Source organism: Mobula hypostoma, chromosome 8, assembly GCF_963921235.1.
Source record: "Mobula hypostoma chromosome 8, sMobHyp1.1, whole genome shotgun sequence".
NCBI lineage: Eukaryota > Metazoa > Chordata > Chondrichthyes > Myliobatiformes > Myliobatidae > Mobula > Mobula hypostoma.
The window spans coordinates 116311486-116336337 of record NC_086104.1 but is presented as its reverse complement, the minus strand read 5'-3'; the positions used below and the strand labels follow the sequence as shown (position 1 = coordinate 116336337).

Genomic DNA, 24852 nt, shown 5'->3' with positions numbered 1-24852 from the left:
GTGCCCCACCACTACATACCCCAGTGTTATACAGTAACAGACATTTCCACTAGTACCGTACCCCAGTCTTAAACAGTGACTGGCACTTTCTCACTGGAACACACAAAATACTCTGCAGATGCTGGGGTCGAAGCAACACCCACAACACGCTGGAAGAGATCAGCAGCTCGGGCAGCATCCGTGGAAATGGACAGTCAACGTTTCGGGCCAAAACCCTTTGTCAGGACTGAAGAGGGAGGGGGCAGGGGCCCTATAAAGAAGGTGGGGGGAGGGTGGGAAGGAGAAGGCTGGTAGGTGTCAGGTGAAAAACCAGTAAGGGGAAAGATAAAGGGCTGGGGGAGTGGAAGCAGGGAGGTGATAGGCAGGAAAGGTGAAGAAGGAATAGGGGAAAACGCAATGGGTAGTAGAAGGAGGCGGAACCATGAGGGAGGTGATAGACAGCTGGGGGAGGGGAAAAGAGGGGGAGGGAATTACCAGAAGTTGGGGATTTCAGTGTTTATGGCAAGGGGCTGGTGACTACCTAGACGGTATATGAAGTGTTGCTCCTCCAACCTGAGTTTAGCCTCATCATGGCAGTAGAGGAGGCCATGTATGGACATATCCGAATAGGAATGTGAAGCAGAGTTGAAGTGGGGGTCAACCGGGAGATCCTATGTGTTGTGGCAGACGGAGCGGAGATGCTCGACGAAGTGGTCTCCCAATCTGTGTCGGGTTTCACCGATGTAGGGGAGGCTGCACTGGGAGCACCAGATGCAATAGATCAGGGGTCCCCAACCTTTCTTGCATTGCGGACCGGTGTAATATTGACAATATTCTTGCGGACCGGCCGAGCCGGGGGGCGGGGGGGGCGGAGTAGGGTTGCCAAAGGACAAGAGTAGCAGTCAAATACGTTGTTTAGCCTGAGAAAGACTACAATGATCATGAAGCCTTGTGCGGGAACCAGTGCGCATGCGTGACTTGCGCATGTACGTGCCGATTTTTTTTCTACAAGTTGTTTTTGGGGATCTTGTCGGGGGGTGGTGTTAATCATGACCGGAATATAAGTGATTAAGTGGCTAATACACTCAATTTCGTTTCTAAAAGGGTTTATCTAATGAATTTAACATTAAACACACAGGGCATATTTTCCTCGCATGAATATAGTGATAAGTCAATTATCAGGGGAGGACAGGGAAGCTTGAAGTGTTGAACGAACTTCCAGTAGAAGTGGTAGAGGCAGGTTCGATATTATCATTTAAAGAAAAATTGGATGGGTATATGGGCAGGAAAGGAATGGAGGGTTATGGGCTGGGTGCAGGTCGGTGGGATTAGGTGAGAGTAGCGTTCGGCACGGACTAGAAGGGGAGAGATGGCCTGTTTCCGTGCTGTAACTGTTATTTGGTTATATAAGTCACTGGTAAGTGAATAGCATCATAACATTTTAAGTAACGTTTGGATATTAAACACACAGCACATATTTTCCTCGTATGAACATATAAAATCATTGCAACACACCAATATCGCTGAATCAGTGGGAGCCCTGGGCTTGTTTCCCTGCAACAAGACGGTGCCATCGAGGGGTGATGGGAGACAGCGATACTCGAAGGGGGTTCCTTATGTCCAGTCTATTCCGCAAGTTAGTTTTCGTTGAATTCATTGCAGAGATGTGTTGGAAATGGAAGCAATGTTTTCAGTGCTTTCATGACTATCTCAGGATATTCAGCCTTGTCTTTGATCCGGAATGCCGGCAGAGATGTTATGTCAAACATACTTTTCAGCCCACCGTCATTTGCAAGCTGGAGGAGTTGATCTCCTTCCCGCGCTGAAATGGATGACGCTTGCGTAATGACCTCGCGTGCGTTCAAGTTCAACAGTGCGCGTGACAAGGAATGAGGAAAGGTGCAGCTGACTCATATCGTTAAATCATATCATTTCCTCACGGCCCGGTGGTTGGGGACCGCTGCAATAGATGACCACAACAGACTCACAAGTGAAGTGTTGCCTCACCTGGAAGGACTGATTGGGGCCCTGAATGGTGGTGAGAGAGGAGGTGTATGGACAGGTGTAGCACTTACACTTACAGGGATAAGTGCCGGGTGGGAGATCCGTGGGGAAGGACGTGTGGACCATTGTCCATTCAGTAATCTGATGGCGGAGGGGAAGAAGCTGTTCTTAAAATATTGAATGTGTGTCTCAAGGCTCCCGTACAATCTCCTGATGGTAACAATGAGAAGAGGACAGGTCCTGTGTGATGAGGTCTTCAATGGTGGATTGCACCTTTTGAAGATGTCCTCGATGCTGGGGCGGCTGGTGCCCATGATGGAGCTGGCTGAGCTCGCAGCATTTTCTGATCCTGTGCAATGGCCTCTTCTTACCAGACGACGATGCGACCTGTTAGAATGTTCTCCACGGAACATCTGTAGAAATTAGCATTGCGAGAATCTTTGATGACATTCCCAATCTTCTCAAACTCCGAAAGAAGCAGAGCCACAGATTTAGTAATACAGTCGCACGTGATGCTCTTTCGATTCTACTTGAAGGAAACTCATGGGCATTGTTTGGAGAAATTCAGGCAGGGTAGCATCCCAGAGAGATTGCAGAATGGAAGCAACATTGCCAGAGTACTCCTTCATCTTATCATGAAAGCTGCGGTGTGTCTTGTGGGAGGGGGGGTTTGGCAAACATTGCGTTACTGAATCCAGATCAGCTGCTTTAACTGTGCAAATGTCCAAGCATGTATAGGTTAGTCGGTTATTTGTTCACACAGGTATGATTAGGCGATGTAGGCTCAATCAGATTAAATATTCTGAATCCTGACACAGATTAGATACTGGAGTTCAGGAACCTTCAAAGAAAGTTGGAATTTTGGATAATGTATGGATGCTGTGGTGGTAGATGAGAGTATGTGCACAAATCAATGGTAATCGCCTAAAATAATTCTCTCACAACGCCATGGTATTTTGATTCTTTTCATAGGAGACTATCAAAAAGGAGAGGAGCACAATGTTTCATTTGGCAGGAAAGATAACAGGGGTATAGTACCTGTGGCACAGGTCTGTCACTGTATCACCCCAGTTTACAGTATCAGTGAGGCAGGCCTGACACTGTATAACCCCGGGGTTACAGTATCAGTGAGGAAGGCCTGTCACTGTATAACCCAGGGGTTACAGTATCAGTGAGGCAGGCCTGTCTCTGTATAACTCCGGGGTACAGTATCAGTGAGGCAGGTCTGTCTCTGTATAACCCCGGGATACAGTATCAGTGAGGCATGTCTGTCTCTGTATAACCCCGGGGTACAGTATCAGTGAGGCAGGCCTGTCTCTGTGTAACCCCGGGGTACAGTATCAGTGAGGCAGGTCCGTCACTGTGTAACCCCAGGGTACAGTATCGGTGAGGCAGGCCTGTCTCTGTATAACCCCGGGGTACAGTATCGGTGAGGCAGGCCTGTCTCTGTATAACCCCGGGGTACAGTATCGGTGAGGCAGGCCTGTCTCTGTATAACCCCGGGGTACAGAATCGGTGAGACAGGCCTGTTTCTGTGTAACCCCAGGGTACAGTATCGGTGAAGCAGGCCTGTCACTGTGTAACCCCGGGGTACAGTATCGGTGAGGCAGGCCCGTCACTGTATAACCCCGGGGTACAGTATCAGTGAGGCAGGCCTGTCTCTGTATAACCCCGGGGTACAGTATCAGTGAGGCAGGCCTGTCACTGTATAACCCCGGGGTACAGTATCAGTGAGGCAGGTCTGTCACTGTATAACCTCGGGGTACAGTATCAGTGAGGCAGGTCTGTCACTGTATAACCCCGGGGTACTTTATCGGTGAGGCATGTCTGTCACTGTATAACCCTGGGGTACAGTAGCGGTGAGGCAGGTCTGTCTCTGTATAACCCCGGGGTACAGTATCGGTGAGGCAGGTCTGTCACTGTATAACCCTGGGGTACAGTATCGGTGAGGCAGGCTTGTCTCTGTATAACCCTGGGGTACAGTATCAGTGAGGCAGGTCTGTCACTGTGTAACCCCGGGGTACAGTATCAGTGAGGCAGGTCTGTCTCTGTATAACCCCGGGGTACAGTATCGGTGAGGCAGGCTTGTCTCTGTATAACCCCGGGGTACAGTATCAGTGAGGCAGGTCTGTCACTGTATAACCCTGGGGTACAGTATCGGTGAGGCAGGCTTGTCTCTGTATAACCCCGGGGTACAGTATCAGTGAGGCAGGTCTGTCACTGTATAACCCTGGGGTACAGTATCAGTGAGGCAGGTCTGTCTCTGTATAACCCCGGGGTACAGTATCGGTGAGGCAGGCTTGTCTCTGTATAACCCCGGGGTACAGTATCAGTGAGGCAGGTCTGTCACTGTATAACCCTGGGGTACAGTATCGGTGAGGCAGGCTTGTCTCTGTATAACCCCGGGGTACAGTATCAGTGAGGCAGGTCTGTCACTGTATAACCCCGGGGTACAGTATCAGTGAGGCAGGTCTGTCACTGTATAACCACGGGGTACAGTATCAGTGAGGCAGGTCTGTCACTGTATAACCCCGGGGTACTTTATCGGTGAGGCATGTCTGTCACTGTATAACCCTGGGGTACAGTAGCGGTGAGGCAGGCCTGTCTCTGTATAACCCCGGGGTACAGTATCGGTGAGGCAGGTCTGTCACTGTATAACCCTGGGGTACAGTATCGGTGAGGCAGGCTTGTCTCTGTATAACCCCGGGGTACAGTATCAGTGAGGCAGGTCTGTCGCTGTATAACCCTGGGGTACAGTATCAGTGAGGCAGGCCTGTCTCTGCATAACCCCGGGGTACAGTATCAGTGAGGCAGGTCTGTCACTGTATAACCCCGGGGTACAGTATCGGTGAGGCAGTCCTGTCACTGTATAACCCCAGGGTACAGTATCAGTGAGGCAGGTCTGTCTCTGTGTAACCCCGGGGTACAGTATCAGTGAGGCATGTCTGTCACTGTATAACCCTGGGGTACAGTAGCGGTGAGGCAGGCCTGTCACTGTATAACCCCGGGGTACAGTATCGGTGAGGCAGGTCTGTCACTGTATAACTCTGGGGTACAGTATCGGTGAGGCAGGTCTATCTCTGTATAACCCCGGGGTACAGTATCAGTGAGGCAGGCCTGTCACTGTATAACCCCGGGGTACAGTGGCGGTGAGGCAGGTCTGTCTCTGTGTAACCCCGGGATACAGAATTGGTGAGGCAGCCCCGTCACTGTATAACCCCGGGGTACAGTATCGGTGAGACAGGCCTGTCTCTGTATAACCCCGGGGTACAGTATCGGTGAGGCAGGTCTGTCTCTGTATAACCCCGGGGTACAGTATCAGTGAGGCAGGCCTGTCACTGTATAACCCCGGGGTACAGTGGCGGTGAGGCAGGTCTGTCTCTGTGTAACCCCGGGATACAGAATTGGTGAGGCAGGCCCGTCACTGTATAACCCCGGGGTACAGTATCGGTGAGACAGGCCTGTCTCTGTATAACCCCGGGGTACAGTATCGGTGAGGCAGGTCTGTCTCTGTATAACCCCGGGGTACAGTATCGGTGAGGCAGGCCTGTCACTGTGTAACCCCGGGGTACAGTAGCGGTGAGGCAGGCCTGTCTCTGTGTAACCCCGGGGTACAGTATCAGTGAGGCAGGCCTGTCACTGTATAACCCCGGGGTACAGTGGCGGTGAGGCAGGTCTGTCTCTGTGTAACCCCGGGATACAGAATTGGTGAGGCAGGCTCTGTCACTGTATAACCCCGGGGTACAGTATCGGTGAGGCAGGTCTGTCTCTGTATAACCCCGGGGTACAGTATCGGTGAGGCAGGTCTGTCTCTGTGTAACCCCGGGGTACAGTATCGGTGAGGCAGGCCTGTCTCTGTATAACCCCGGGGTACAGTATCGGTGTGGCAGGCCGGTCACTGTGTAACCCCGGGGTACAGTAGCGGTGAGGCAGGCCTGTCTCTGTGTAACCCCGGGGTACAGTATCAGTGAGGCAGGCCTGTCACTGTATAACCCCGGGGTACAGTGGCGGTGAGGCAGGTCTGTCTCTGTGTAACCCCGGGATACAGAATTGGTGAGGCAGGCTCGTCACTGTATAACCCCGGGGTACAGTATCGGTGAGGCAGGTCTGTCTCTGTATAACCCCGGGGTACAGTATCGGTGAGGCAGGTCTGTCTCTGTATAACCCCAGGGTACAGTATCGGTGAGGCAGGTCTGTCTCTGTATAACCCCGGGGTACAGTATCGGTGAGGCAGGTCTGTCTCTGTATAACCCCGGGGTACAGTATCGGTGTGGCAGGCCGGTCACTGTGTAACCCCGGGGTACAGTAGCGGTGAGGCAGGCCTGTCTCTGTGTAACCCCGGGGTTACAGTATCGGTGAGGCCGGCCCGTCTCTGTGTAACTCCGGGGTACAGTATCAGTGAGGCAGGCCTGTCACTGTATAACCCCGGGGTACAGTATCAGTGAGGCAGGCCTGTCACTGTATAACCCCGGGGTACAGTATCAGTGAGGCAGGCCTGTCTCTGTGTAACCCCGGGGGTACAGTATCAGTGAGGCAGGCCTGTCTCTGTGTAACCCCGGGGGTACAGCATCAGTGAGTTAGGTCCGTCACTGTGTAACCCCGGGGTACAGTATCGGTGAGGCAGGCCTGTCTCTGTATAACCCCGGGGTACAGTAGCGGTGAGGCAGGCCTGTCACTGTGTAACCCCGGGGTACAGTATCGGTGAGACAGTCCTGTCGCTGTATAACTCCGGGGTACAGTATCAGTGAGGCAGGTCTGTCGCTGTATAACCCTGGGGTACAGTATCAGTGAGGCAGGCCTGTCTCTGCATAACCCCGGGGTACAGTATCAGTGAGGCAGGTCTGTCACTGTATAACCCCGGGGTACAGTATCGGTGAGGCAGTCCTGTCACTGTATAACCCCAGGGTACAGTATCAGTGAGGCAGGTCTGTCTCTGTGTAACCCCGGGGTACAGTATCAGTGAGGCATGTCCTTCACTGTATAACCCTGGGGTACAGTAGCGGTGAGGCAGGCCTGTCTCTGTATAACCCCGGGGTACAGTAGCGGTAAGGCAGGCCTGTCACTGTATAACCCCGGGGTACAGTATCGGTGAGGCAGGTCTGTCACTGTATAACCCTGGGGTACAGTATCGGTGAGGCAGGTCTATCTCTGTATAACCCCGGGGTACAGTATCGGTGAGGCAGGTCTGTCACTGTATAACCCCGGGGTACAGTATCGGTGAGGCAGGCCCGTCTCTGCACAACCCCGGGGTATAGTAGCGGTGAGGCAGGCCTGTCACTGTGTAACCCCGGGGTACAGTATCGGTGAGGCAGGCCTGTCTCTGTATAACCCCGGGGTTACAGTATCAGTGAGGCAGGCCTGTCTCTGTATAACCCCGGGGTACAGTATCGGTGAGGCAGGCCTGTCTCTGTATAACCCCGGGGTACAGAATCGGTAAGGAAGGCCGATCACTGTGTAACCCCGGGGTACAGTATCAGTGAGGCAGGCCTGTCACTGTATAACCCCGGGGTACAGTATCAGTGAGGCAGGCCTGTCTCTGTGTAACCCCGGGGTTACAGTATCAGTGAGGCAGGCCTGTCTCTGTATAACCCCGGGGTACAGTATCAGTGAGGCAGGCCTGTCTCTGTATAACCCCGGGGGTACAGTATCGGTGAGACAGGCCTGTCACTGTATAACCCCGGGGTACAGTGGCGGTGAGGCAGGCCTGTCACTGTGTAACCCCGGGGTACAGTATCGGTGAGACAGGCCTGTCTCTGTATAACCACGGGGGTACAGTATCGGTGAGACAGGCCTGTCACTGTATAACCCCGGGGTACAGGATCAGTGAGGCAGGGCTGTCTCTGTATAACCCCAGTGTACAGTATCAGTGAGGCAGGCATGTCTCTGTATAACCCCGGGGTACAGTAGCTGTGAGGCAGGCCTGTCTCTGTATAACCCCGGGGTACAGAATCGGTGAGGCAGGCCGATCACTGTGTAACCCCGGGGTACAGTATCAGTGAGGCAGGCCTGTCTCTGTGTAACCCCGGGGTACAGTATCGGTGAGACAGGCCTGTCTCTGTATAACCCCGGGGTACAGTATCGGTGAGGCAGGTCTGTCTCTGTATAACCCCGGGGTACAGTATCGGTGAGGCAGGTCTGTCTCTGTATAACCCCGGGGTACAGTATCGGTGTGGCAGGCCGGTCACTGTGTAACCCCGGGGTACAGTAGCGGTGAGGCAGGCCTGTCTCTGTGTAACCCCGGGGTACAGTAGCGGTGAGGCAGGCCTGTCTCTGTGTAACCCCGGGGTTACAGTATCGGTGAGGCCGGCCCGTCTCTGTGTAACTCCGGGGTACAGTATCAGTGAGGCAGGCCTGTCACTGTATAACCCCGGGGTACAGTATCAGTGAGGCAGGCCTGTCACTGTATAACCCCGGGGTACAGTATCAGTGAGGCAGGCCTGTCTCTGTGTAACCCCGGGGGTACAGTATCAGTGAGGCAGGCCTGTCTCTGTGTAACCCCGGGGGTACAGTATCAGTGAGGCAGGTCCGTCACTGTGTAACCCCGGGGTACAGTATCGGTGAGGCAGGCCTGTCTCTGTATAACCCCGGGGTACAGTAGCGGTGAGGCAGGCCTGTCACTGTATAACCCCGGGGTACAGTAGCGGTGAGGCAGGCCTGTCACTGTATAACCCCGGGGTACAGTATCAGTGAGGCAGGCCTGTCTCTGTGTAACCCCGGGGGTACAGTATCAGTGAGGCAGGCCTGTCTCTGTGTAACCCCGGGGGTACAGTATCAGTGAGGCAGGTCCGTCACTGTGTAACCCCGGGGTACAGTATCGGTGAGGCAGGCCTGTCTCTGTATAACCCTGGGGTACAGTAGCGGTGAGGCAGGCCTGTCACTGTATAACCCCGGGGTACAGTATCAGTGAGGCAGGCCTGTCTCTGTGTAACCCCGGGGGTACAGTATCAGTGAGGCAGGCCTGTCTCTGTGTAACCCCGGGGGTACAGTATCAGTGAGGCAGGTCCGTCACTGTGTAACCCCGGGGTACAGTATCGGTGAGGCAGGCCTGTCTCTGTATAACCCCGGGGTACAGTAGCGGTGAGGCAGGCCTGTCACTGTATAACCCCGGGGTACAGTAGCGGTGAGGCAGGCCTGTCACTGTATAACCCCGGGGTACAGTATCAGTGAGGCAGGCCGGTCACTGTATAACCCCGGGGTTACAGTATCGGTGAGGCAGGTCTGTCTCTGTGTAACCCCGGGGTTGCAGTATCGGTGAGGCAGGTCCGTCTCTGTGTAACCCCGGGGTACAGTATCGGTGAGGCAGGCCCATCTCTGTGTAACCCCGGGGTACAGTATCGGTGAGGCAGGCTCGTCTCTGTGTAACCCCGGGGTACAGTATCGGTGAGGCAGGCTCGTCTCTGTGTAACCCCGGGGTTGCAGTATCGGTGAGGCAGGCCTGTCACTGTATAACCCCAGGATACAGTGTCAGTGAGGCAGGTCTGTCTCTGTATAACCCCGGGGTACAGTATCAGTGAGGCAGAGGGGGATGGAGTGGAGGAGAGAGAGGTGTGGAGGGAGGGGGGAAAGGCAGAGAAGTAGGAGGGGGCAGGGGGAGTGAGAGTGGGAGGAGTAGAGGTGAGGAGGGAGAGAGGGGTTGGGGGGGTTGGAGGGCGAGGTTATGGAGAAGAGGTGGAGTGAGGGTAAGAGTACTTAGAGGGGGTGGGTAGAGGGGGTGATGGAGAGGGGGAAGGAGAGGGGGGAAGGAGAGGGGGAAGGAGAGTGGGAAGGAGAGGGGGAGGGGAGGGGGAAGGAGAGGGGGAGTGGAGGGGGAAGGAGAGGGGGAAGGAGAGAGGGGGATGTCGAGAGCAAATGGAGAGCAAGGGGTGGAGAGGCAGGAGAGTGGGAGAGACTAGGGGAGAGAGTGGGGGGAGTGATGTGCGGTAGAGATGGTGGGGTAGAGATAGGATGAGAGTGATGGGGAGAGGGAAAGATGGTTGAGGAGGGGGGAGACGGGGGAATGGGGTGGAGAGAAGGGGTTTGGAGAGAGATGGGGATTTAGTGAGGGGGTTAGAGAAGGGGTGGAGAAGGGGGAGAGAGTGGGAGGGGGTGGAGAGAGGGGTTGGAGGAGGGAAGGGTTGGTGTACAGAGAGGGTGGTGCAGAAAGGGGTTTGGAGAGTGGGGAGAGGGGTTAGAGGGAAGGAGAAGAGAGGAAAGAGAAGGAGTGGAGAGGGTGTGTGGAGAGAGTGGGAGTAGGTGGGGAGGGACTGGAGGAGAGAGGGGTTAGAGGGGGGAGAGAAGGGGTGGAGAGTTCATGTGGGTAGAGAGGGAGGGGGAGTGGGGGTGGAGAGGGGGTGAAGGGGTAGTGGGGAAAAGAGGGGAGAGAGAGGGCAGTGGAGAAATGAGGGAGTGATGTGGGTTAGAGATGGGGAGGAAGAAGGGAAAGAGAGGGGAACAGGGAGGGGAGGGGGAATGGGGTGAGAGGGGAGGAGGGATGGAGGAAGAGGGCATGGAGAAGAGGTGGAAAGGGGGAGGAGTGGGTGGAGAGAGAGGGCTTGGTGGAGGGAAGGGAAATGGAGAGACAGGGTAGAGAAACAGGGTTGGAGAGATGGGGGGTGAAGGGACAGGGAGTGGAGAGTCAGAGGGGTTGGAGGGACGGGGGTTGTTGGAGAGATGGGGTTTGAAGGGATGCGGGGGTTGGAGGGATGGGGGTGTAGAGACGAGGGTGAAAGGGACGGGGTGGAGAGACGGGGTGTTGAAGGGACGGGGCGCTGGAGGGATGGGGGGTGGAGGGACGGGGGGTTGGAGGGACAGGAGGGTTGGAGAGAGAGGAGTGTTAGAGAGGGGGTAGGGGGTTAGATGAGGGAAAGAGAAGGGGTGGAGCGGGGGTGTGGGGAGAGGGGGGAGTGGGATTTGGGAACAAGGGGGGTGGAGAGGGCTGATTGAAAGAGGGATGAGGGGAGGAGGATGAGAAGGGGTGGGTGAGAGAGGGAGAGACAAGGGCGAGGGGGAGGGTAGTGCTGTGGGGGAGAGAGGGTGGAGAGGAGGAGGAGGAAGGGGAGAGGGATTGGAGAGAGGGGAGAGAGAGGGGGAGAAGGGATGGGAGAGGGAGGGGGAATGGAGGGAGAGGGTGTGGAGGGATGGAGAGGGGGTGTGGTGGAGAGAGGGGGATGGATGGGGTGGGGTATAGAGACTGTGGGAGGAGAGGTAAGGGAAAGAGAAGGTGTGAAGAGGGAGTGTGGGGGGAGGGGGAGTGGTGGGACGGGTAGAGTGGGGAATGGAGTGGGGGAATTGGGGAGAAATGGTGGAAAGTGGGGGAGTGGAGAGATTTGGGAGTGATGGAGGGTCAGGGATAGTGAGGTAAAGATGGGGAGAGAGGTGGGAAGATGGTGACAGAGGCGGGGCAGGGGAGAGGATGGGGAGAGGCGGAGAGGAGTAGAGAGGGTAGATGGGAGAGGTTGGGGAGTGAGGAGGGAGAGAAGGCTAGGGGAGGGGGAGGTAGGGAGAGAACTACATATGTGTTTGTCTATGGCGGGCCCTACACAGTCATCATTTCTTCGTCATTTGGAATATGTGTCAAAATCTTTCTCATGAAACTGTTTAATCTTAGTTTTGCAGTTATTTGTGAAGTGCAAGCATAGAAGTCCTGCCAAAAGGTTTTGGCCCAAATCATCGACTGTTCTCTTTTTTTATAAATGCTTCTTGGCCTGCTGAGTTCCTCCAGCATTTTGCATGCGTTGCTCAGATTTCCAGCACCTGCAGATCTTCTCTTGTTTCTGATTTGAAGCACAGATGTTTGTTTTGTTTTGTCTTGTCCAATCTGTGTGTTTTTTTTAAATTTCTTTCCCGTATGGAACTGAATTTCAGAGACTCTGGCACATTGAATCCAGGTCAATGTGATGGAAATCTGTGCATGTCTGACCTGAAATGAGGTGCCACATTTCAGAGGGGAATGGGGATTTGATGAAATTGCACATTGGTGAAAGAAATCAAATAGGGAATGCGGAATTGATTGATATTTTGGAACACTGGAAGATCTGGTGTGCGATCCAAAAAGTTGTTTACGTTAACAAGTTTACGTTTACCAGAACATAAAAACATATTGCTCAAGACATGATACACTTTGGGTTTCTTTAGATGTAATCATAGTGTCTACCATATAAATTACATCTGGTCTAATCTGTGGTTCAGCAGTAATCCCCCACCCTCTTTAAAAAGCACATTTATCCAAATAGCACTGGATGGTCAAAGGCAATGCTACCAGCAGCATCATCCTGCTGACAGCTCACAGAACTACTTCTTTTACAACTTCATCTTTCATATATGATTCTACAACTCAGCTGAGTGTAGTTTACATTTTGTCGACCTGTGACTTACATTTTGATGGTGTGTTGTGGACCAATTGAGTGATCTGATGATTAGTTGTATCTGAGGGAGTTCAATGAGGTTTGGAGCAGAGTGTGCAGCCGGGAGTCATGGCAATCTGGAGCCCATGACTGTCTGCATTGCTTCTCTCTGACTGAGGTGTCGAGCAATGTTGAAGTCGGTGAGGATGACAGCAGAGTGCAGAGGACAGGTGGGTGTTTGGTGCCACCTACCTGTCTTCCTCTCTGTCTTGATACTTTCTGTCGGAGGGGCTCAATTTCCTTTGCGGTCTGTAAGCAGTTTGTATGTCCTCAGCGTGACCCTATGGTTTCCTCTGGGTAGTCCGGTGTCCTCCCACATTATAGGGAAGTGCTGGTTAGGATTAGAGAGAGGTGGGCATGCTGGAAGCATGGTGACACTTAGTGGCTGCCTCTAGCACAATGGTGATTGTTAACACAAACACATTTTATGTTTCAATGCAAGACCATAACATGTAGGAGTAGAGTTCGTCCACTTGGTCCATCAAGTCTGTTCCACTATTTCATCGTGGCTGACACAATTTTCCTCTCACCCCCAATCTCCTGCCTTCTACCCATACCCGCTCATGCCCTGACTAATCAAGAATCTATCGAACTCTGCCTTAAATATACACAAAGACTTGGCCCGTGGCAATGAATTCCACAGACTCATCACTCTCTGGCAAAAGAAGTCCATCATCTCCCTTCTAAAAGGACACCCCTCTATTCTGAGGCTGTGTCCTCTGGTCTTCAGACTATCACACCAGAGCAAACATCCTCTCCAGGTCCACTCTGTCAAGGACTTTCACCATTCGATAAGAGGACTGGAAAACTGCAAATGTCACTCCACTCCTTAAGAAGGGAGGAAGGCAAAAGAAAGGAAATTATAGGCCAGTTAGCCAAACCTCAGTGGTTGGGAAAGTGTTAGAGTCTATTATTAAGGAGGAGGTTCTGGGGTACTTGGAGAATAGTCAGCATGGTTTCTGTACAGGGAAATCTTGACTGAAAAATCTGTTAAAAGTTCTTCAAGGAAGTAACAAGCAGGGTGGACAAAGGAGAGGTAGTGGATTTCATTTACTTGGATTTTCAGAAGGCAGTTGATAAGATGCTATACATGAGGCTGCTTAACAAGATAAAATCCTGTGATGTTAAAGGAGAGATAATGGCACAGCAGGGGGAATGGCTGACAGGCAGGAGGCAGCGAGTGGGAATAAAAGGGGCCTTTTGTGGTTGGCTACCAGTGACTAGTGGTGTTCCTCAGGGATCAGTATTGGCACCACTGCTTTTCACATTGTTTGCCAGTGATTTGGATAATGGAATTGATGGCTTTCTGGCAAAGTCTGTGGATGATACAAAGGTAGGTGGAGAGGCGGTAGTGCTGAGGAAGCAATGCAATTGCAGAGAGACTTAGATAAATTGGAATACGGTGTTGGGAAATGTATGATAATGCATTTTGGTGAAGGGAACAATAGTGCAGACTATTATGTATGGTGAGAAGGTTTAAACATCAGAGGTGCAGAGGGACTTAGGAGTCCTCGTGCAAGACTCCCTGAAGGTTAATTCACAGGTTGAGTCTGTAGTAAAGAAGGCAAATATAATGATGGCATTTATTTAAAGGGGAATAGCAAGGAGATAATGCTGAGCCTTTATAAGATACTAGTCAGGCTGTACATGGAGTGTCGTCAACAGCTTTGGACCCCACATCTCAGAAAGGAAGTGTTGTCATTGGAGGGTCCAGAGAAGGTTCACTAGAATGATTCCTGGATTGAAGGGGTTAACATCTGAGGAGTGTTTGGCAGCTTTGAGCCTGTACTCAGTGGAATTTAGAAAAATTGGGGGTATCTCATTGAAACCTACCAAATGTTGAAAGGACTAGATAGGGTGGATGTTTCCTTTGGTGGGGGGATCCAGAACTAGAGGGCACAGCCTCAAAATTGAGGGGCGACCTTTTACAACAGAGATAAGGAGGAATTTTGTTTTAAGCCAGAGAGTAGAGAATCTGTGGAATGCTCTGTCACAGACTGCAGTGGAGGCCAAGTCCATGGATAGACTTAACGCGGAAGTTGATCATTTCCTTATGGGTTAGGGCATCAAAGGATATAGTGAGAAGGCAGATGTATGGGGTTGTGTGGGATCCGGGATCAGCCATGACAGAATGGTGGAGCAGATGGGCTGAATGGCCTACTTCTGCTCCTATGTCTTATGGTCTAAAACTGCTCGCAATTCTCCAAGCGAGGGTAGACCAAAGCTTTATTTTGGTCCTCTTGAGCTGAGTGCTAACATTGCACTTGCTTTCCTCACCACAGACTCAACCGGCAAATTAACCTTCATAGAATCTTGCACATGGACTCCCAATATTGTACCTCCTTTCCTGTAATACCTTGGGCTCATAGCTTGTTAAGCAGCCTCACATGTGGCACCTTGAGAAAGGCCTTCTGAAAATCCAAGCACACACAACAACCAATTCTCCTTTGTCTATCCTGCTTGTTATTTTTTCCAAAGAGTTCCAACATATTTGTCAGGCAAGACTTTCCCTTGGGGAAACCTTGCTGACTACAGCCTATTTTATCATGTGCCCTGAAGCACTCTGAGAACTCATCCTTAACGATCAATTCCAATATCTTCCAACCACCGGGGTCAGACTAACTTGCCTATAGTTTCCTTTCTTCTGCCTCTCCCTTCCTAAAGAGTGGGGTGTCATTTGCAATTTTCCAGTCTTTTGAAACCATTCCAGAATCTAGTGATTCTTGAAAGAACATTAGTAATGCCAACTACAATCTCTTCAGCCACCTCTTTCAGAACCCTGGAGTGTACACCATCTGGTCCAGTTGACTTGCCTACCTTCAGAAATTTCAGTTTCCACAAGAACCTTTACTCTAGTAATGGTAACTTCACACACTTCATGACCCCCGACACTTGGAACTTTCACCATACTGCTAGTGTCTTCCACACTGAAGATTGATGCAAAGTACTTATTCAGTTGGTTTGTCCCTTCCTTGTCCCCCATTACTACTTCTCCAGCACTGTTTTCCAGAAGTCCGATATCTACTCTTGCCTCCCTTTGACACTTCATGTCTCTGAAGAAAATTTTAGTATCCTTTTTAATATTATTGGCTAGCTTTCTTTTGAATTCCATCTTTACCTTCTTAATTACTTTTTTTAGTTGTCTTCTCTTGGTTTTTGAAAGCTTCCCAATCTTCTAACTTCCCACAATTTTTTACCCTATTATTTGCCCTCTCTTTAGCTTTTATGATGGCTTTGACTTCTCTTGTTAGCCACGGTTGTGTCAATTTACCTTTAGCTTATTTCTTCCTGTTTGGAATAGAGATATCATGTGCCTTCTGAATTGCTTCCAGAAATTCCAACAGTTATTCCTGCTCTGCCATTATCCCTGCGACTGATCTTATCCAATCAATGCTGGTCAACTCCTCTCTCATGCCTCTGTAATTCCCTTTACTCCACTGTAATACCAATACATCTGACTCTTAGCTTCTCCTTCTCAAATTCCAGGGTGAATTTGAACATATTATGATCACTTTCCCCAAAGGTTTTTTTTTACCTGAAGCACTCTAATCAATTGCACCTCACCCAATCCAGAATAGCTGATCCCCTAGTGGGCTCGACTACAAGCTGCTCTAAAAAGCCATCTCATAGGCATTCTATAAAATTCCCTTCTGATGTTCCCAATTTACCTGCATATTGAAATCTCCCATGACTATTGTAACATTACCCCTTTGGCATTCGTTTTCTATGTTCCATTGTAATTTGTCCACCACATGCTTACTACTGTTTGGGGGTCTGTATTCAACTTCTGCCAGGATCTTTTTACCCTTGCTGTTCCTTAGCTCTATCCACAATGATTCAACACATTCCAAGCCTATGTCACCTCTTTCTAAAGATTTGATTTCATTTTTGACTAACAGAGCCATGCCACCCCCTTTGCCTTCCTGCCAGTCGTTTTGATACAATGTGTATCCTTGAACATTAACCTCCCAGCTACAATCTTCTTTCAGCCATGACTCAGGTACATAATAACCTGCCAATATATAACTGTGTTACAAGTTCATCTACCTCATTCTGTACACCGTGCACATTCAGATATAACACCTTCAATCCTGTATTCACCCTTCAAATAAGAGAAAATCTGCAGACTGTGGAAAGCCGAGCAACACACACAAAATGCTGGAGGAACTCAACAGACCAGGCAGCATCTATGGGAAAAAGTACGGTTGACATTTCAGGCTGAAGCCCTTCGTCAGTCCTGCTGAAGGACTGAGGCCTGAACTTCAACTACTTTTATCCCCATGTATGTTGCCTGGCCGGCTGAGTTCCTCCAGCATTTTGAGTGTGTTGCTCTGTATTCACCCATTTCGGTTTTGTCCACCTTTAACATTGCAATTCATTCTGTTGACTACAAGTTTGCCCTATCAATAGCTTCTCCTTGCTAGGAGTCTCACTACATATTGCCTCTGTTTGTAAATCAACAACCTTAGCTTCAGCATTATCATCTGTCTTTTCCAATAAATAAAGCTAATCTTGAAACTATAAAACCAAAGTTGATGGGAAATCCCCTGGACGTAAATGCTGCAGAAATTTTTGTGACTTCCTTGCATGGAGGGCAACTCCAGAACCTGAGGTGGTATGGAGGGGGAACTTGGTGCTGATTGTGGCTTTGGGTCTTCCACTGCCATTCAGGGACCACGTGCCCTGAATGCTATCTTTTGGGAGAAGCTGCCATTTGGGATAGTTGGGTTAGGGTAACCAGCTCTAAGTCACCAGGCCAAGGTTCAGCTCCAAGGGAGTGGTCAGAAACTGGGGGGAGGATCTTAAGAATTTGTGATGGATTTTCGCTGTCCGTGGGCCCTGGGGCCTGTTTGCGAAGTTCAGCTTTCTAACACAGCTGCTCACTCTTCTAGGGGTCAAACAGTTGTTTTTGAATAAGTTAAACTTCCAAAACATATTGATTGTTAAGCCTCTGGTCGGAAACAAGTGAACAATATGGTCATCGCTGGCCCATAGTTTAATCAAGGAAAAATAATGGGGGAGGGGATCTCTTTCTGCTTAATTAAACAATGCATTCACCTGGCCCGCCAAATGTAACTGAAAAACATCTTTATGTGTGAAAAGTTACCAAGTAGCAAGATACAGTATAAATGTTGGACAACAGTCAGGCTTGTTAGGAATGCTCAAGGGATGCCAAGAAAGGCAGAAAGGCAAGGTGACTAGAATCCATTCCTCTGCTTTCGATTCTGTGATAGATCACCCGTTCTTCTGCAACTCGTTGCTGTATCTGTTGAGCTGACAGAAATTGCACCCGTGTTTTGGAAATCATTTGTAATTTGGAAACCTTTTGTAAGACAGAAATCATCTGTGAGTTTAAAAGTGTTTTTACGAATTTTATCTAAATTTAAATGTGAATCATCTAAAGTAAATCATCAGAGTTTAAACTACTTTATCAGCTGGAAGTATCTCCTACTTGGTAGGGAAAGGGGACTCAGTCCTCATATTCAAGTTTAATTGTCATTCAATCAGACATGAATTCCCATGAATACAGCCAAATAAAACAGCATTACTCCAGGGGCAAGATGCAAAACACCATACTAACAGGGAACATGTGTATGTGCTACATACATTGCACATACAAGGCAGCAGTAAATCATACAAAAAATATATAATCCAAGTCCGCAAGTCCATGATTGCACCAGTCTGCTGTCAAAGACAATGCATTTTGTTTTCTGCCGAGTGAACGCTGGGGTAGCAGCAGCGATTCCAACACCTTCCCTCTAGGTCTTGCAGCTCTCCTGCCATTCGCTAACAAATCACTGAATCAGACTTACAGCAATTCCACATTGACAATGTTCAACAGGGTCTTGTCAACACAAGGAAAACGACCAAGACAACCACTCACTGTTAGACTGCACACCGCTTTCACATACCGATGCCTCTCTAACGTAAGCAGCCGCACACTCTGCACTAAGTCAAGCTCCTTCACTTTAACCAGCAATGTGCAAGCTGCTGTCCAGCAGGGTCTTGTGATCATTAAAATATATTTAAAAATAGACAACACCTTTGGTTGACCCCATAGAAGCTGGTTCATGATCATGCCACAATATTACATGAAGTCCTCAAATTGGTTGGTATAGACAACTAAACACATAGTGAAGGATAAACAGGGAAGTGAACTAGTCTTTCAAGAGTAGCTGGCTACAGTATAATTTCCCTTTAGAGAGGTAACCTTAGCTATTGTATCTATATCAGATAGGGCTTACGATCTTTGACTGAGTTCAGTACTTTCCTAACAGCAAACCCAATAGCATCACAAATTGGCAACTGTACCAAAGCCAAAGAGAGGTTAAGATTGGCACAGACCTCCCACATTCCCCCAAATTCCTCAGCACACAGGAAAGTGGAATTAGTGGAACAGACTGTTCAGCCCCCATTGACAAGGCCCTACCTTGTATACTTAACCAGTCATAAGACCCAGTCCCACAGCGCACGACCCTCGCTTCCAATAACTAGAGACCCTACCAAGAGGGTACCACCCTACATTGAGTCCACTGGTCTTCCCACTCTCTCTTTCTGATTTAGAGTCTTATCCACATGTAGGAGGAGTGAGTTGCCCCGGGGATCTCTCCACCCTGCTCTGGATCCACACACACACAGCGCAGAAACAGGACCTTTGGCCCCCTGAGTCATGCTGGCCCATCCACACTGATCCTGTTCCACACTCGCCACACCTCCCATCTCCTCTCCCTCACCAAACCCACCCATCACCCAGGGGGATGATTCCGTACCAACCCGTGGATGTTGGAGAGAACCGGATCTCCCTGACAAAACCGACAGGATCACAGGGAGAACGTGCAAATTCTAAACATCCAAGCAGCACTGGAGGTTGGGATTGAACCCAGATCTCGGAGGATGCTGGGGAGCAGCTCTACCCACTGAGACACCACAATGCAAAGCTGTTCTCGGGCACAACACTCCCCACCATTGCTAGTACCGAAAGGAGCTGCTGCCTCAAGTAGGCCACATTCACCATCAACAACCCCCATCTATCAAGCCATGCTATCTTCTCGCAGCTCCCATCAGGCAGAAGGTACAAAAGCCTGAAGTCGTACACCATCAGATTAAGGAACAGCTACTTTCCTTCATCTATTCAGTTCTTCAGCCAAGGGGCACAATCTCCATCTCTATCTCAGTACAGAAACTCTGTGACCACTTTGCACCTGGCATACTAGAGTGGCAGTTGCTCTAACACTATTACAGTGCCAGCAACTTAGGTTTAATTCCCACTGCTGTTTGTAACATCCGCATGAGCAGGTGGGTTTCCTCCAGGTGTTCCAGGTTATTCTTACATTCCAAAGGTGTACGGGTGAGGTTATGTAGGCCTCGGTAGCACGGCAACACTTGTAGGGTTCCCCAGCACATCCTCGGAATGTGCTGCTCATTGACACAAGCAACACATTTCAACACAACACACACAAACTGCTGGAGGAGCTCACCTGGCCAGGAAGCATCTATGGAAAAGAGTAGGCAGTCAATGTTTCAGGCCGAGACTCTCCATCAGGACTCAAGAAGTGCCCTGATGAAGGGTCTTGGCCCAAAACGTCGACTGTTTACTCTTTTCCGTAGATGCTGGAGGAATCCACTGGCCAGTCAGCACTTTGTGTGTTCTCCTTTGGATCTCCAGCATCTGCAGATTTTCTCATGCTTGAGAACATATTTCACTGTCCATACGACAAAGAATGCTAATATTTACAATGGTCTGTTTTATTTTGTTCTAATTTTGCCTGTAATATGTATAATTTACACTCAATGGCCAATTTATTGTTATCTTTTGTAGCTAATAAAGCGGCCACTAAGTACATTCATGGTCTTCTGCTGCTGTAGCCCATCCACTTCACGATCTGATGTGCTCTACATTCAGTGATGTTGTAACTTGTGCTTATTTGAGTTACCTTCAAAACAGGCTGAACCTGTCTGGCCATTCTGCTCCGAGTTTACTCATTAACAAGGAACTTTTGTCCACAGAACCACCGCTGACTGGATGTTTTCATGTCCTTTTCACCACTATCTGTAAACTATAGAGACTGGTGTGCATCAAAATCCCCAGAGAAAAGCAGTTTCTGAGAGATACTCAAATTAACCCGTCTGGCACCAACAATCATCTCACTGTCAAAGTCATTTAGATCAGATTTCCTCCCTATTCTGATATTTGGTCTGAACAACCCTTGACATGTTTGCATGCTTTTATGCATTGAGCTGTTGCTACAATTGGCTGACTGGATATTTGCATTAAAGAGCAGGTGTACCTAGTCAAACAGCCACTGAGTGTATGTATTATAGATGTTTTTCGTGTGAGTTCTACTTATCTGATACTGTTCCTGCAATGCTCTGCAAGTAAGTTTTCATTGCTCCTTTGTATAAATGGACTGGAGCATTTTGATAATAAACTAGCAGGTGATTAAATCTTTGATATGATTGGTTGAGGAAACATTCCCATTTCCAGACATTACAGCACCCTGCCCTGACCTTCGGAACTTCCAAAACTGCCTGAACTCTTGCATGCAGAAACTGCTGCTGGATTCCTAACCGAAACCAGGACTGATTGCTCAAGACTCTGATCTCTGTTGAATCACACTCTCAACAATGGGATGGATTCCGTGTGCCAACTCTTGTTTGACCAAAGTTTATTGCCACTCCCTCCCTCTAAGACGATTCACTCTTCCTTAAACTGTGGCAGTTCATGTGGGGAAAATGCTCCCATGGTGCTATTGGACAGGGGTTGGAGAGACCCAGGTTTCAGACCGGGCACACGTGAAGGACCACCTGGTGGATGGACGAGTGGGAAGAGCGGAAGAGGACCCCGTGCATGGTGGTCATTTGTCGATGAGGAACAGGAAGTAACTTTCTACTGAATACCTTATTTGTAAATACATTTGCGAGTAATCACTTAATTACTCAGCAATGTTGCCCTACTCTCAGGAATGTGGATCTGCAGGTACAACGGGCAGAAATCTTCCTACATACACACACACAATTTGACAAAGGTGTATAAGATGAGGAGAGGCACAGACTAAATGGAGAACCAGAGACTGTTGTACAGGACTGAAATGGCTAATATAACAGGGCATAATTTTATGGTGATTGGAGGAAAGTATATGGGTGATGACAGAGGTAGATCTTTCTTTAAATACAGAGAGAGGTGGGTGTGTAGAACACCCTGCCAGAGGTGGGGATAGAGGCAGATACATTAGGGACATTTCAGAGACTCTCATCTAGACATATGGACAAAAGAGGAGTGGAGGGCTATGTGAGAGGGAAGGATTGACTGATCTCAGAACAGATTAAAGGTTTGGCACAGTATCATTGGCCGAAATGTCTGTACAATGCCATATTCACACATACTAGCTGACCACTGAATGCCGGTGTGGCCAGTGGTGGTGTGAATGACACAGCCAGTATAATCAAGCATCCCACACACTCTGGCTATTCTTTCTTCTTTCCCTTCTGCATTGACCAGAAGATACGAAAGTTAAGAGCATGCCCACGAGCCTCAAGGTCAGCTGGTATAATTCTGTTGAATGGCTCCCTCACTACAATAAAATGGAGTCTTCACCTCAGAATCCACCTCGCTATCAGCACTTTGTCTACCTGCACTGTGTCTTACATGTAGTGGTTACATTTCATTTCTCATTGTTACTGGTTTTCCTTGTTCTACCTCAATGCACTGCGTAATGATTTGAACTGTATGAACAGTATGCAAGAGCAATTTTTCACTGTATATCCCTCGGTACATGTGACAATGTAAACCTGTTGCAATATGAACTTCCTCCACATCTCTCCCCTCTGGATCCCCACTCCACCATGGAAGTCAGGAATCCAGCAAGGGTGCTGTCCCTCAGGCCCCCCCCACCACCACCCCGACCCCACTACCCAGCTGTCCCTTGCTGCAACACACAGGAAAAGGTCACAGGCATTCCACTTTTCATTAATTTACTCCTTTTAATTAAAAAAATATTGTACAACAAAACCCATGGATTAAAAAAGGCACTTGAATTTTCAAGGCCAGCAAGAGACATTTCTGGGTGGTGGAGGGGAGAGAGGTCATGTGGGGAACAGATGGGTTGGTGTGGTGGGGGGGGTGCGGGAGGTAGATCTCCTGTGTTTTGAGAAGGGGGAGGGTAACAGATGGCAAACACTTTTGGGAACTGGTGGGATCATACAGTACAACAACTATGGATGGCCCCCACCCTGGAAAAAAATCACACGGGACGGAAGACACTCCCAACCTGCTGTATCCATTTCATCAACTCCACCTACTCCCCACCTCTGTGAGTACCTATGCTGCCCCCCAACTGTCTTGGTGACACCCTATCCTCCTCCCTGTCTCTGCAACCTCCTATGCCCCCCCCATCTCTGTGACACCCACCATCCTTATTATGTCTCTATGACACCCTTTCTCCCTCCGTGAATCCCTAAACCCCTCCTGCCTCTGTGACCCCTACGTCCCGGCTCTGTGACCCCCCATGCCCCTCCCCATTTCTGTGTGCCCTACACCACTCCCCATCTCTCTTAAACCCCTCCTGCAGCCCATTCTTTATCTTCTCAAGCCTCATCTATCTCTCTCCCGCTGTCTCTCCTCCACTCTGTCCGTTTCTCCTTCTCTCCCTGTGTCTCTCAGCGTCTCCCTCCCTTTCCATATCTCTCTCTTGAGAAGCCACTCAACCCAAGCTTTTGACCCCGCTGTTACCAGCCAAAGTGAGACCTCCCCAGTACTAAACCATCTGGGGACAGGACCACCAAGATTAACCCCTAGGAGCCAAACTCAAGTTTTCTGAACAGCGAATGTAGACGCTGGGGATTAGAGCTACGCACCAAAAACTTTCTAACATGACATTATCCTGGGCCCCACAGTTAGTGTTAAATGTAGCTTTGCAGGGCATTAAAACCTCAGCAGCACCTCAGTGCAGTCTGCCCGTTCAGAGACCTAGACAAGTTGACCTCAGGACCTTGTCTTGCTGGCAAAACCACAGGCACTACTTCACATCTCTGCTACCATCACCTCCCGCCTCCAAAGCAGCCCTGAAGCACAGCCCCTCCCCTGGGAACGGATCCTTGCCCACACCAATAGGGAGTGTTAAGGAGGTGGGAGATGTATGGTAGGAAGAGGAGTGGGGCAATGTATGTAAGGGATGGGTGGGGGGGGATGTATGGGAGGGTTGAAGTGGGGGGGCTGTATGGGAAGGTCTGGATGGGGGGTAGGTATGGAAATCGGGGTGGGGGTGGGTGCATGGGAGGGACAGGAGTGGGATACCATGGGGACAGCAAGGACAGCAGTGCAAGGGGAGGAGATTCGGGGGCTGGGTAGCTGCAGAGACAGACAGCCTGCTGTCTAATCAGGAGCGAGGGAGAAGGTGGGAAAACGGCAACGGGGAGCCAATGAGCCACCCGCCGGGGAATGGTCACATGACCAAGGAACTAAGGGACCTCGCCCCTGTAATCAAGTGCTGGGGACCATGACGGAAGGAGGCATGACATTGGGAGCAAGGAGCCAATGATGTGCTCGCAGGCGTCTAAAAGCACTGGGGAAGTCCGAGGAACCGGCCCTGCGGGGTAGTGTCTGTTTGTGCTAGAGCCCGACCCAATCCAACTCTCTCCGAGTCTTGGCCCGCTCACTGTTGAGTCCAGGAGGTGAGGGGGAGGAAGGATCCAGGGCCAGTTGGGGGAATTGGGGGGGGGCAGGAAGGTCTAGAATGAGGCAGAGCAGACCACCTCAGACGTATACAGCTTTCTTGGAGATGATGGAGCCATCTCTCTGGGATTCCATGTCATCCTCCGTTGTGGGATCTGAGGAAATGGGAACTTTCTCATCCTCTTCCTCCTCTTCGTCCTGGTAGTAGTTGTCCATAGGCGCTGGGCTCTGCAGCAGGTTCTCCATTTCCGCTGCAGCGTTGACAGTGGTGGTGGGAGTGGTAGGCTCTAGGCTGGGGCCCTTCTCCGAGTCTGAGTCGGGGCGATAGGTAAAGTCAGCGCGGGCCGCGCCATTGCCGTCCCCGAAGACCCGGGTCTTGGGGTCGTAGGAGCCGGCTGCCTCCCCTCCCCTTCTCCTCCTTTGCAGTAGGAAGCCAGCCAGGCAGGCAAGCAGTAGCAGTGCCAGGATCCCCCCGATCACGCCTCCCGCGATCGCCCCGGCGTTGCTGGTAACCGCCGCCTTGTGTTCTGGGAGAGAAAACACAGGGGGAAGGAGGTCCCGTGTCAAACAGCGTCAGCGTAGCCACCCTCCAACATCCTACCAAAGCTTGCAAACATTGGCATCCAATCCTGGGGGACTAGACAATGAAGAATCTCCCGGAAACTTTGCAAAGTGTCGGATACAAAAATATTACGAGCAGTTCTGGGCCCTGTGAGATACACAGGCCTGCATAGGTTCACAAGAGTAATCCTGGAAGCGAAAAGGGCTTCGATATTTGATGTCTCTGACCTATGTTCATGGAGTTTAGGAGGATGA

The 24852-nt window shown here is 50.2% G+C and overlaps 1 protein-coding gene across 2 annotated transcripts in view; it reads right to left on the bottom strand.

Moving 5' to 3' along the window:
* Window positions 1-24852, bottom strand: part of LOC134350872 (nectin-2-like) — a 67288-nt gene that overhangs the window by 11682 nt on the left and 30754 nt on the right. Inside the window, exon 6 of one of the 2 annotated variants that reach the window (XM_063056659.1) lies at window positions 22313-24563. The exons of the other annotated variant lie outside the window; for it this stretch is intronic. Within the exon in view, the coding sequence (XP_062912729.1) occupies window positions 24118-24563 (446 nt within the window). The 3' untranslated portion in view covers window positions 22313-24117. Of the gene's footprint in view, window positions 1-22312; window positions 24564-24852 lie in introns of those variants that run through there. 2 annotated transcript variants of the gene reach the window in all.